This window comes from Labrus bergylta, chromosome 18, assembly GCF_963930695.1.
Source record: "Labrus bergylta chromosome 18, fLabBer1.1, whole genome shotgun sequence".
NCBI classification, from domain to species: Eukaryota; Metazoa; Chordata; class Actinopteri; order Labriformes; family Labridae; genus Labrus; species Labrus bergylta.
In genome coordinates this window covers 6,254,414-6,268,749 of record NC_089212.1, presented here as the reverse complement: position 1 = coordinate 6,268,749, position 14,336 = coordinate 6,254,414, and the positions used below count along the sequence as shown (strand labels likewise).

At 40.4% G+C, this 14,336-nt stretch overlaps 1 protein-coding gene across 1 annotated transcript; it reads left to right on the top strand.

Moving 5' to 3' along the window:
• LOC109989510 (E3 ubiquitin-protein ligase TRIM35) lies at positions 1 to 8,312 on the top strand. The gene is made up of 6 exons (XM_020641288.3): positions 1 to 2,202; positions 3,507 to 3,602; positions 4,215 to 4,445; positions 5,449 to 5,471; positions 5,806 to 5,924; positions 6,239 to 8,312. The coding sequence occupies exons 1-6, from the start codon at positions 1,666 to 1,668 to the stop codon at positions 6,805 to 6,807; spliced, it is 1,575 nt and encodes a 524-aa protein (XP_020496944.1). The 5' UTR covers positions 1 to 1,665; the 3' UTR covers positions 6,808 to 8,312.
• The last annotated feature ends 6,024 nt before the right edge of the window (positions 8,313 to 14,336 follow it).

Sequence of the window (14,336 nt, the reverse complement as noted above, 5' to 3'; positions counted from 1 at the left end):
ATACATTCTCATTCATCTTTCTTTGTCTGTAAACCTGGCTGCATAAAACACACTTTGACCACCAAGAAACACTCATTTGACTTCATAAACCACAACATAAAGGCAGATTGTGAGTCAGTGAGAATTCACATTTTTGCCTTTTTTTCCCCAGATTCCATTTAATGGTGATATGCTGCCACGTAGTGGGTGAAATCCAGTATTGCAGCGTCAATGACAAAGCTGCACTGGTCACTTTGAAGGTTTATGCAGACATTAATGCATGTTATCAATGCTGCTATTTTATTTGCTTATTAGAAATAATCACGTTTGTAAGTTTGTTTTCATCACCTTTACATGTTCAACTTGTTTCACCTTTCCTTTTTTATCCGTCATGTGAATGCCGTATCTGTGGATCTGCTGGAGTTGTTTCAAACCACTGACCTGGTTCTTCCCCTAATGTGAACTTTAACAAACATTCAGAGAAGTTCTTCTACATAATATCCCCAGTGAACTGGTAGATTTACGATATGTTTCACTCAGAGGCATCCACGGTGCGATATCGTGTTTGCTTGATATTTTTTATGGTCAGTTTGGAAGGTAACTGGAGCTTTTGTGAGCCAGATGAGCATGAGGTGGATTGAGCAACAACAAGAGGTTCAGCTGAGGTGTAAACAGAACAGTTGGTTGTCTTTAAATCACTGTGCGGGTTGTGTAGTATTGGCTGCAAGCTGCAGATATCCAACAATCTCAACTCTTGGCTACAAAGAGTCATAGTTTAGCTTGTAAAAAGCGTTCGTTCTGGGTGACATCACAAAGGTTAAGTCCATGTTTTACACAGTCAATGAACAAAACTTGTTGGACTTTGTGGAAGTGCAGCAACTGTTCCAAACTCATGACCTCCCCTGATGTGCCCTTGAGCAAGACAAAAACCTGCTGCAGTTCTGACTGTGCCTTCAAAGGCCCATACTTCTATAATGTTAAGAAAGCCAGAACAATATTTAATATGTCTAATGACCTGTATGTCATGTGCAGTGTGCCCAAAAATACACATGTAATTTTTATAGCATGCAAGACAGACATGCCTTTTTGTAGTTCTGACCTAAAATCCTCTCTAGACAAAGATATGTTACATTTACCGAGGTGAGGAGAGGAGAGAGAGCATACAGATTAAGGTTCAGTACGCAATGTTGTGAGAAAGAAGTATGACTTCTGCATAAAAACTACATATTTCTTAAGTACAGCTGCAGCACAGACTATATAGCAAATAAGGTTTGCAGTATTTGTGTGCTGCACTTTGTGTTGTCATTGCTGGACAGGGTAGTTCATGATCACTTGTTTCTTCACAGGCTTCTTCACTTCTATTTAATCATGTAGTTTTGTTCCTTCCTTTCTTCTGTGATTTTCTTTGTCTATGACACCTCCTGTTCTCAATTCAAGAGTATTTTTGCCATGTCACTTTGTGACTTCCAAAGAGGCGGGGGGCTGCTGTGGAGCAGCTGAGGGGGAGGAGCTTGTAGTCACACACACAAGAAGTGATTTTGCAACCTGTTGCAAAGCTCAGATTGCATGTCGACCGAAGAACAACCTGACCTGATTCCTCTGTGGGCCTGCAGCACAGAGTCAGGGACAGAAAGCTAAAGTCAGCTATACACTGAACTAAAGTTAAACATCCATCTGTGTACTGTCATGGCCGAGAGAGCCGGTCAGACTGATCATGAAGAAGAAGAGGAGCAGGGAGAAGATGCAAGCATGCCTGATGATCCACATGAAGATGTGGATCAGCAGCATCAGACCCAGCCTGAAGAGGAGTCTGAGTGTCCGGGCTGTCAGTCTGTGGGCGTGCTGACGCTTCCCTGTGGACACAAACTGTGTCACATGTGTATCCAGGTGAGTCAGGAGGAGCTGGGTCAGACCGGCTGCACCATCTGCTACGGAGCCGAGCTGATGGACTCAGTACTCCACTCCCTCCTGGAGACCCTGTTCCATGGGCAGCCCAGGAGACGCAGGCTCCCACCTGGAGCCGCAGAGGAGGGTGTGATGGCGACGGGGGATGGAGGGAAAGCTTGGGCCGTGGACAGAGAGGAGGTGTGTGTGCAGCATGGAGAAATGTTCAGTGTGTTCTGTCTGGAGGAAGAGGAGCTGATCTGCCCGAACTGTGAGACGGACGAGAGGCATGAAGATCACCAGAGCTGCTCTGTACAGGACGCCGTCCTCGACTGTAAGGTCAGACACACTAACCGGATGCCCTGACCTGAATAGTTTAACTATGATGCACCAACATGAATTAAAGGGACACTCCCCCATTCTGAAATCATTGAACACGTCTGCAGTACTGGGTATTTTTGGATGTATTAAGTGGCTCGGGAGGATTATTTTCCAGTTGGAGAAAATAACATTGATGACATCACATTTATGTCATCTTCTCAAGGATCTTAAATAAAAGAGTTCAACCTGCTAAGATCTTAAGAGCCTTTTAAAGATGAAAAACACATGTAAAATCATGCAAAATGGAGAAGACTTGAGGACATCTTTACACTTAATTGCATGAAGATTTGTTTTCTTTCCGAGTATCCAACAGGATGTTTGAATATTTTAACTCATGGGACAGGGATTAGCCATGTTACACTGCAAAAACTCAAATATTAGCGAGTGTATTTGTTAAATCTATAGTCCAAAATAAATCAGTACACTCACAGTATACCACATTTAACTGAAAAGTACAAACAACCATTTCATTCCATGATATAAAAAGTAAAGGTCTGAATTGCTAGTAATAAAAAAATCAGCCAATGGTGCAAGCACAGTCTCCTTGTTGAAATGAGATGTACTGATTTAGATGAAGACATCTAATTTAACTTATACATATGAAGCAATGTCGTATATATATTTAAGTAAGACTTTTCAGAGGAATTTAAGTGTTCTGAGATATTTTTGATAAAAAATTAGACAAATAAACTTGCTAAGAATTGAGTTTTTTGCAGTGTAGTACATCAGGTTTATTTGCTGTGATACCTTCCAGCAGCCTGTTAGCTACTCGCTGACAAAACACATTTGGGGGGCCAGGGAGAAAGAATCTGCAGGATTGAAGAGCATCTTAATGAACACTGTAGCCAACTATGATGACGCTGTAGTCGAGAATTTTGCAAATGTATCGTTTATATCTGTGCTTGTTTCTGGGTGTAATCTGAGTCGGAGCGGAGCAGCTTCTTTTTCTTTTTACACAATGAATCTAAGCAGGTGAGACCGAGTTACTATGATCCTGTGTGTCTCAGAAACGGTCGCTTCATCTCCATATTTATCAGAAAACGACATTTAATTAAAACAAAAATGAAGTCTCTTCTTTTTTTCACTGGCTGTGTCACTAATCAGAAAGTCTTCATTATTAAACGTCAATATAGGATTTATTCATTACTAGTAGTAGTAGTATTTGCATATCTGTGATTTTAAATTTGTCTGCCTTTTCTAGCTTTAACCAATCACATGCCTGGATAATGTTTCATATAAGATACCTGATGTTCTGTCTGCAGAGAGAGCTGAGATCTGCAGTCAGAAACCTCCAGGAGCAGTTAGAGAGTTTGACCTCCATCAGACGAACCTGGGACGAAACTTCTGCTCACATCAAGGTACGGACTGACGCTTCCCAGATTCTGCACTGCAAAAAAAGTAAAATCATAGTTGATATATTAAACACAGAAATAATAGCAAGTGTATGTTTCCTATTTTCTAAAAATACATTATTACACTTATTAAAAGCCACATTCATTTTACAAGTTCTAAAAAACATCTAATTTGTGATATTACATGCCAAACATTAAGGCCTGAATTATTTGTGTTTAGAGCAAAATAGAAAGAAAAATGAGAAATAAGAAAGTTTATTGAATTTAGTGAAAGATGTAATTTGTCAGAAACTTAAACAATTACATGTTGCTTGCTTCAGTGGCAGCTTCTTTTACACATTATCAGAAATTCAGGTGCTATTACATTTATTATGTCAACCAGCTGTTAGGTATCAGGTAACAGGTAACAGATATACATCCGCTGCTAACACTGAAGATGCAGTATTATTTGTCCTTGGGCTGATGTCTGCACACTGATGTTCAATCCATACAATAATGCATCTGTGGCAAATCTCAGCAACAATGTAATGTAAAAAAACACTTTTAATGTTTCTATGTGACTAAATTACAGAACAAGTTTAAATGATTCTTCTTGATGTCTCATGATTCATCATTCAGAGACAATCGGTCCAAACGGCTCAGTTCTTAAGGGAGGAGTTTGAGAAGATGCATCAGTTCCTCAACGAGGAGGAGGCTGCTCTGATGTCTCAGCTGAAACAGGAAGAGGAGGAGAAGAGTCAGAGGATGAAAGAAAAGATCGACAGGATCAACGATGACGTGGAAACGCTCACAAACAGTATCAGAGACACGGAAGAGGCCATGGGCTTGGAGGACCTCGTCTTTCTGAAGGTAATTCAGCAAACTGCAGCTTTGTGCCGACGTGATTGTTGTTGTTTTTAGTCATCTAAATTCAAGCAAGAATGTATAACTTTAAAAAGAGTGCTTGCTCTCATCATGTGCTCTGGGATCATTTTGTCAGTCCTGACAGATGCTTTTGAAAAAGGGAGAGAGGTTAGAACACAGAAAGGTTTACAGCCCGATGCAGAGCTGGCTAAACACTGAAGCTTCAGTGTCCACCACATGGCAACCTGCGTCAGCATTGACTCTAGAGAGGAGGGGGCAGGGTGAGACAGCTCTCTGCAATGTTTTGGATTTAGACTGCAGTACCCATTTTAAACACTAGGTGTCAGAGTTACATATTGCTCCTTTAAAGGGCCCCATTTATATTAATTAATTAAAACATCTTTATTTGGTTACAGCATTTTGGTAATTGTATCACAAGAGTCAGGACGACGATATAATGCAGTATGGATATTCTGTCCCCCCTTTAGCCACGGCCTATAGATATCTTGGTAACAGTTGAATACACATACACATTCTCCAGATGCTAACAGCTTGCAAACACAGATGTAGACGCTGAGGTTTGATCAAAATCTGGTAATAGTCTGTCGACATGGGCCTTTATCTTCTCACAATGTTTTAGCCGGCTTCGTTCCCCTCTGCTTGTCAACTAATGCATGAAAGGGAGTCATAACCGCAGTATGAGTGTTTTAAGACATTGCAGTTGCACTCATAGACCTTCAGTTGGCGCCAAAGTGCACCAAACTGTTATCCTACATATTGAGGCTTCCATATCGAAGTTTGCAAGGAAAGCAGCTTGTTGACTTTATTGGTATATGGGATTTGATCTTTAGACTACAGAGCCCTAAATGTTAAATGTTCGATGACCTTGTTCCAGCTTTCTGATATTTCTAACTTTGGTTTATTGTTAGAATCCTGCTCTGTTTCTAAACCTACATTCATATGAAGAGTGTATTTGTAGTTCACTTGTCTCTCCTCTCTGCGTCAACAGAACTACAAGAGGGCCTTTGAAAGGTGAGCTTCTTTATTAGATGTCCAGGCTTAGTTGTTCTTTCAAATTTTACAGTAAAAGCATTTAGCAAAAAACAAAGAAATATGTGGCTATAGTCAAGGTTCATTGTTTCACCAGCTGGTTGATACTTTTTTGTTTTTACCATTAAATCCATCTTTCTTTCATCAAAACCAATAAGTATAGATTTTTCCCAAAATCGGGGATAGGTCTATTTAACTTGTATTTTGTATCTGTACAATTTGTGTAATGTAAGTCAAGGTATTTGCAGCACATTGTATACAAATGTCAGACCACACAGCGTTGTAGTTCATCTTCATTCCTTGTTGTTTGTCGCAGAGCTCAGCACAAAGTGGAGGAGCCTGAAGAAGAATCTGGAACCCTGCTTGATGTGGCCAAACTCCAGAGCTGTGTGCAGCACCAAGTCTGGGACAAGATGCAGAAGATCATCCAGTACTGTGAGCAAAGTCTTACTCTGTGTGCAGACAGAACTGTGTATCTTTGGATAGTTCACTTCCTGCTAGTGTTGTAGTCAGGATCACACTGACCGAGACCAAGTACTACCCGAGACCAGAGTGCTCCGAGACCGTGACAAGACCAAGACATATAGGGATCGAGACCAAGACCAAGGCAGGGCGAGACCATTGTGGCCGTAACCAAGGGATACAAATGAAATCATGAATGAATTGAAGTCATATCTTTTGTTTGATGTGTGCTCTTGATTTGTGCCGCTGTTTCTTTGTGTCTCACTGATAATCTTTGTAATCCTTAGTTCCAGTGACCGTGGACCCGAACACAGGCTCTGTGTGTCTAGGTGTGTCTCCTGAGCTGTCCAGTGTGTTTGTGTGTGAGAAGCAGCCTCTCCCAGAAAACCCAGAGAGGTTTGTGAGTCCACAGAGCATCCTGGGCTCGGAGGGCTTCATCTCAGGGAGGCACATCTGGGAGGTGGAGGTGGGAGACAACAGTCACTGGTCTCTGGGTGTAGCCAGTGAGACGGTCCACAGAAAAGACTGGTCCTCCTCTGATCTTAACCCCAGTCCTGCCGTAGACTCAGACACAGACTCTGGTGGCGGCCTGTGGACTGTTTCCCTCTCCTCTGGGGAGTACCGGGCCTCTCCTGGCCGCAGCGCCCCCATCACACTGAGGCGTAAGCCACGCAGAGTTAGGATTCAGCTGGACTGGGAGAGAGGGTGTCTGACCTTCTCTGATGCCAGTGATAACACCCTGATCCATCGTTTTAAGCAGCAGTGGAGCGATACGCTGAGACCATACTTCTGCACCACCTGCTCCAAACACCCTCTGAAGATCACAGCAGGGAAGGTGACCGTTACTGTAGAGTAGCATCACACAGCCAGACCCTTAGAAGAATGATGGCTGTATAATAATCTGACACTTGCTCAATACACTATGGGCCTGAGTAACAAAAGGATTGCAGAGCTTTTGCACCAGCTAAACCTGTGCACATTGTTTAAAAAAGACAGTGTCTAGGCTTTCATGATACCCATAACTGCACTGCATGACAAACATCATCTCTGATGAGGTATTTTTGTGCAGACATTTGAGGAAAAATTCTATGCAAATCTGCCTCATTGCAAAAATCAGCTAACTCCTTGTCACTCTGTTTGATGCATCATTTTCTCTGATGTCTATCAAGAATAACCATCCATCAGACTGTTTGGGAACCAGGAGAGAAGGTGTTTAAGTTTTGCTAAAATTCATTAAAGAGGACATATTATCCCCCTTCTCCACCTTTTCAAACAGTCCCCTGTGGTCTAAATGAAACATCTGTGCTGTGCTTTGGTCAAAATATAACATGAATCAAGAAGCAGAGGAGGTTTGTGACCCTGTATAAACCAGCTCTCTCAGAACGCTCCGTTTTGGTGTGTGTGTCTCTTTAAATGCAATGAACCCCCCTGAGTTTCCCGGTAGACACCACTCCTCTGTAGCGGGAATAAAAATGGTGGACCTGTGTAAAAGTTTTGTTCTAGGCTGGGGGTGGAGTCCATGTGTGGAGATACCAGGAGAGGGGAGGGGATTTGTTTTTACCAGAATCCCACTGTGACATCACAAGGAGAGCAAATTTGAAACTGAGTGTTGTAAGACTTGCAGACCACAAACAAAGGACTGGATGGATTTATTTCACATTGTGTGGGTCTGCAGACACTCACACTAATTTGTTTGGATTGTCATTTTTAGAGAAAGCCTCTAGTGGTCACTTAAGGAAATGCAGTTTTTAAATCTCAAGCCAAACCCAAACAATATGTGCTAGTTTACCCTTTCCACTTTATTTTTTGTACATCATGTTCCTCCTGATACATACCTAAAAGGTTACTAAGAGATAGTCAGGTGTGTACACAGAAAGCATTACAAAGGTAACATTTATATAGAAACACTCAATATATGGAGCCAGATTCAAAGGGCAACGCTTCACAGAGTCTGCACAGCCTGTATCAAGACAAAGGTGACCGGGATAAACACAACCCGGGTCATATTGGTTTTGGCCAATGGAAGAACATTGAGGGGGCATTTTCCTCAATTGGCTTTTCCCTTCATGTGAGCTACACACATCCAGCAGGTGGCGACAAACAAGAATAATTGTCAATTGAGGCCATCCCATGATGACATCAGAGTATAACATTTGTATTAATGGGTCAATTTATAAAGTCTAAAAAATTAGGCTCCATGTCTTTCATTTGACTAAGCAGATTTTCACATCAAGATGAATGCTCTCTTTCAAGCTGCCCCCTCCCCTCCCGACCTGTTCCACTGGAAGGGACAGAGACGGGCGCAGATGAGCGCCAATAAACATCTGAAAACAAGGTTCTGTGATTCATTTCATGTGATGATATTAAAATTTTTAATATTCACTTGTTATGTTTATCTTTTCAGCCCATAGAAAGTTTTTTCTCAGGTTTGGGGAGTTTGTTGGTTCTCCTTCAGTCGCTCTCTTGAGACGACAATCCGTATTAATGCACCTAGGCACAGCTCCCCTGAGTGGGTGGGGCCATCGCTCTTCCCACACGTGGTGGTGGTTGTGCTTATGATTGGACAAGGATTGATTTCGTTCAAAACTTGACACCCCATGTTTGAGCCTCTGAGTGAAACGTAAACAAGCTGAAGGGCTGTCCCTCCAATGTGAACACAGAGCCGAGAACAAAAAATCCACAGGACTTCACTATTTAAGGAAGTCTTTAATCCACTAGGGGATATTTTATATTTGCCTCATTAATTATCAGAATGTCACATATTATGCGTTTAAAGATAGTGTCACTCTCTATTCAGAAAGGACAAAGCGTTTTAAAGTGATAAGGTTAAGGGTTCAGGGTTTTTTTGTCATTTCTGCCACATCATAAATAATTTACCCAGTGAAACATTTTATGTCAGAGAGGATTCTTAGTGAAATTAAAAATGCTGTTTTTTCTATCGACATGAGAAAAAAGACTAGTATGCGAACATCCAAGCAAATTGAATACAGGTGCAGGACATAAAAGGTAACAACTGCAGAAAAGGGGAAAAGTCCTCACACTGTTCTGTTCAGCTCCCAATGAGCAAAAACTTTATGAAAAAAACTTTATTATTATTAATACAGTGATTCTCTATATGCATGTTTATTACGTTACAGTGCTGCAAATCTTTTTGTTGCAACAGAGACATGAAGAGGTTTTTGTCATGGAAAATATCTCCGATGTTATGCAGAGGTAAAGCCATATGCTGGACTCCTGAGAAGTCTGTTTTTGTAAAGAAAATGAAGCTCCACTGCAGAGGTCACAGTGTGACTAAACAGCCTCACTGAGGTGTCTTTCTTCTGTTCGCACACCTGCTGCTGTTTGTCCATCTGTCCGTCCGTCTCCCTGCAGCCTCAGCCGTCTCTTCATCTGAGGGAAAACATCACCTGACCTCCCTCTGGAAGTGTCAAAGCAACGTGACACACACAACTACTGACAAGCATTTGGCTTATACACATATATTTGACCTTTCAGACTCATCCAACACACACAGCCACACACACACTTACACACACTTACACACACTTACACACACAGGTGCACAAATATCATTGACCTCCTTTCTTAAAATACACAGTGAGTCATAGGTGAATCTAGACCAGCAGTAAACATGCAGTGACCTAAACTATTTAAAGGACATTATGGTTTTGTGGCCAGACAGGACAATCGTTCATGGAGGGTAATTTGATCACCACATTAAGGTTAAGACTTTGTAGTTGCTGCGATTGAACAAAGCAGGGCTCCATCTGGATGAGAATGATTTAACTTTAATGTGATCCAGGATCAGATAATGCATTTTAATTTGAGTCTGGTTTCTAAAAGAAATTTTAGATTTGATCGACCTGATCCAGAAAATAACTTTTTAAGATGATTAAATCCACATTTCACCAGTAGTCTTATTTGGACTACATATTACATACTTTAACCACAAGGGAGCACCAAAATCCACACAAAGTCAAAGATCCTGACAGTGGCTTTTAAATAATATGTTCTCTTTTTTTAATTTATTTTTTAATTTGGTGATGCAGAACAATACAAGACGAGTGAGGGACATGACAAGCAGGGAGTAATAATAACGTTTAGCAATTTTGTGTGAGGGTGTTGAAGGGCCCTGCTTGTGTGTGTGAGTGTGTGTGTGTGTGTGTGTGTGTGTGTGTGTGTGTGTGTGTGTGTGTGTGTGTGTGTGTGTGTGTGTGTGTGTAATTCAAGTGTATGCTTGTATTTTTTTTCACCCTTTCATCCCTACTCCTATTTTTCTCTTTCTTCTTTCCTTAATTCCATTTTTCTTTTCTTTTCTTTCTTTATTTTTCTCCTTTTTCTTCTTTCCCCTTTCCTCCTTTCCTTCCCCTCTTTCTTTCTATATATATTATCATTTGTATTACTTCATTCATTGTGTGATGCAGGGGTGCCCCTGTCTCAGTTGCCCCCAGACCCTGCGGAGGGGGCCAGCTGATAGGGTTGCCTACTGCTACCCTCTCGCCAAGCTTGAACAACCCCGAGACCTGATGGGAGGGGATCTGTTTGTGTTGGTGCTCGGAGGTATCATCTGATTATTTTCTTTGAGGCACAGTATTTTTATCATTGCAATTTTTTTTGTTTTTTTTGTTTTTAATGTATTTGTATGTTTTTGTATTTGTTATTATTATTGTTGTCCTGAAGTCTATCCTTTTTTTAACCTTAATGTTTAAAGATGGACCACTGAGAGGATGGAGGCACCAGGAGGGGCTAGAAAGCATATTCAAAACAAAGGCAAAGAAGAAAACTAGAATAACTGAGGAATGATAAAATAAAAAAGAACAAAAAAAGTGGGTAATGGACCATATCAATTGTGTTCCAGTGTAGTGTGTTATTGGGTTATGTATTGATGACAGTAATATAAATAGGGCAGATCATGTTGTAGTAATAATAATGTAATTTGTCCAGATTGTTCGACTATGATTTGCTGGTGTATCATTTTAATTCTCATTATCTTGCCTTCTTCACCCCCTCAACATACCTCTAATACCAGAAAAAGAGAAAAATGATAATAATAATGATAGTACAAAATAAATAAATAAATAATAATAATAAAAAAGAAAGATATATATATATATATATATATATATATATATATATATATATATATATATATATATATATATATATAAAGCGAGAGAGAGAAAACAAAATTAAATAATGGTAAATAATAGAGATAATATCAATATTTGAAGCAATTGTTACAGGAGTACAGTAGTAATTATGATAATAATAGTAAAAAGAAACAAAAAAAACAGCAAAGGTTTGTTGTATATATAATATGTTCTCTGTTTAAGAGTCCTTCCTTATATCTATTTGCTTATGTGGTTGATTGATATCTATACGAGGCTGACGGTGTTAGGGTGTACGGGTTTGTGAGATCACCTCTCTCTCTGCTTCCCCTCAGCTTGAGAAACTCTTAAAGAGCCCATATTCTGCCCTTTTTGGGGTTCGTATATTTAATCTATGTACCTACTTTTGTACGTTCACAATAGCTAAAGTTTGGAAAAAAGTGTCTGTTTTCATGTACTGCTCCTCCTTGCTCCCTCTACGCTCTGAGTCCGTCAGCTGCACTCTGTTGAGCCCACACTGTTAGACCCCACGTGGGCCAAGTCTGCTCTGATTGGTCTGCCGATCCGCTCTGTCGTTATTGGTCAGTTGCTAAGCACGCGTCTCGGAAATTTCAACATAAGCTGCTGGGCTTGCCACAACGAGCCAATGGGCTTAGATCAGTGATCTCACACTGACAATGACGCCGCACTGACAATTTTTATCGAGGGGGGCTAGAACCGAGTGTTACATGTGGTTAATGTTACAGCTAACAGGAGGACGTAGGAGAAGCCATGTTTCTGCGGACATGTTTAGGCACATAGATGTGCCTAAACATGCACAGGACACTGTGGAAAACACACTAAAGGGCATATAAAACCAGAAAAAGCATAATATGGGACATTTAAGACTGTTAAAAGTCATCCTCACTTCTTCTAAAAGTTTCTCACCATAGGAGCTCTCTTAAGGGCTAAGATGATTTGTGAATAACTTTCATTTTAACAAGGATCTAGTCTTCACTGTAAGGGGAAAATGTTGTGATTCTGATACATTTTCTACAAATTTTGTCAATATAGGAGCAAATCCATCCATCCATCATCTTTACCGCTTTTTCACGTTTTGGGGTCGCAGGGGCCTGAAGCTTATCCCAGCTGTCATCTGGCGAGAGGCGGTACAACCTGGACATATCAAAACAGACAACCAGCCACACTCACATTCACACAATACGGGGAATTTAGAGTCACCAGTTAACCTAACGAAAAATTTGGGTCTGTAACCAAAAATTGCAAGTTTGCAGAAAACTTTCAAAATTGCACAAGAAAGTTGGCAACGTATCAACAATTTGTGCAATTTAGCAAAGCTGTCTCTTTGTCTTGTGAAAGCTTTAGATTAAAATACGAGTGAGGGTCTGAAGGTTAAAGCTTTAGTACTTTTGGATACCAGCGTTCATTTTAAGTTGCGATCGTATCGTGTCAAAACAGGTGTTCTCGAAAATGATGGATCATTTTGACAACCTTACAGGATGATCTAGTAACGCACCTCTTGTTTATTTCTGTTGAGATTTGAACATTAGTAGGGTTGCAGTTAGTCATTAGCATCAGATTGGAGTTCTGCTTTAACTAGTTCCTAAAACAAAAGAAGATGAAGATACACCAGTAAGCAGCACTCTGACAGCTCTTTGATAAATGTAAGACTGGTCACTCTGACAGTATGACTTACTTGGCTTCCTCTTACTCTGCTGCTGATTCATGCCAGCTAAAGTCTCATTGGCTCCTCTGTTTGGCTGGGTCACTGGCAGCGAGTATGAAAGGAGTATTGACCTGTCTGAAAGGACAGACAGACAGCAAACATCCAGCAACCAATAGTGAGACAGTCAAATCAGCAGGAGAGATCTAGTTATTTATTTTGTGTGAATGAGATTTATTTGATTTTATGTCTGGTCAACACGGTCTTTCCCAAGGTTATCTCTTGCAGTAGCCTGCTGTGACTGGCCACTGATACACAGACAAAGTAATGGCTAATTTGAGGAGGTAAATACACATTTCTAGCCAATTATTACTATCAGACGCATCATGCCCATTCAAACTCTGCATGCATCAGCCGTAATACAGTTTTTATTTTTTACAAGATTTCTTCTAATGTCAAACATATTTTTCTACCTTTCCTTTATATCATACCTCAAAATGTAATGCTTGGTTCATCCTAAGGGATTGCAGGAAACCACAGATACAGAATCGACAGATAGCAGTATGTCGCTGATGTAATTGGTAGAGCATCAAACCTTCCTCAGGTGGTTTATTATGGACATACTTTCTTATCTGGTGCTACAGGAGGTTACCCCCCTGTAGTGTCTGCACAAGGAAACACAACAATTCTGCAAAATCTCTGACAGCAAATAAGCATCAAGGTCAATCTGAAGGTAAACACAGTGCAGATCTCTTTAAATATTTCCCGGCTCTTTCGTAAAATGATATAAGGTTATGCCACCTGCACAGACTTACTTGTTACATATTTACCCAGTTGACGGGTTGGGGTGAAGGGGTTGGTAATAGAGTCCACCCTGTGTCAAGTTTATTGATCCCTCCACTTCCAAGCTCTATCCCCTATAAACACATTTCATTAAAAAAAACATTATTTCAAATATATGTTAAAAAATGTCAGTAAAGATTGTTCAATTTTGACTCCAGCTCTATGAAGTTAAGTGTAATGGTGGTTTGAAATGGTTTGTTTGGATTTATCCCTGCACCTCACTCAAACTTCATGTTATTTAAAACATGCCCATTGAGTTGATTCTCTGTTCAAGGATACCCTCATCGATTGCGTAATGTCGCCGTGTCAACAAATCCTGCATGTTGACACTGAATCCTGTTAGGGCGCCGTGAAAGTGTCGGTATCTCTGTGTCTCATAAACCTCAAAGTGCAAATATTAAAACAACTTAATTAGATTTTTGCAATTACAAAATATTGCTATTTACTGTAGATAAAACTTCTGAGAAAGCCTTGTTTTAATCACCGACTTTTAGAGATCAGTTGAAATAATATGAGGATCAAGTTTGTATTGGTGCTAAAGTTCAGATGTAGGTAGCTACAGGTAAAAGGTTATAGATATCCAACCTCGATCATCTGATGTACGCTGATGTTGCTGCCTAGAGCAGAAAACCTGTCCCTCTGATACGCTTGTCCAGCTTCTTATTGCTGCAGTTCCTTCAGCTTCTGAGTCATTATAGTACAGAAGATGTTTTAGAAGAAGTTAAAACATGCAGCATTTGGGTTCGTGTTTCCTAGAATTAAGACCATATT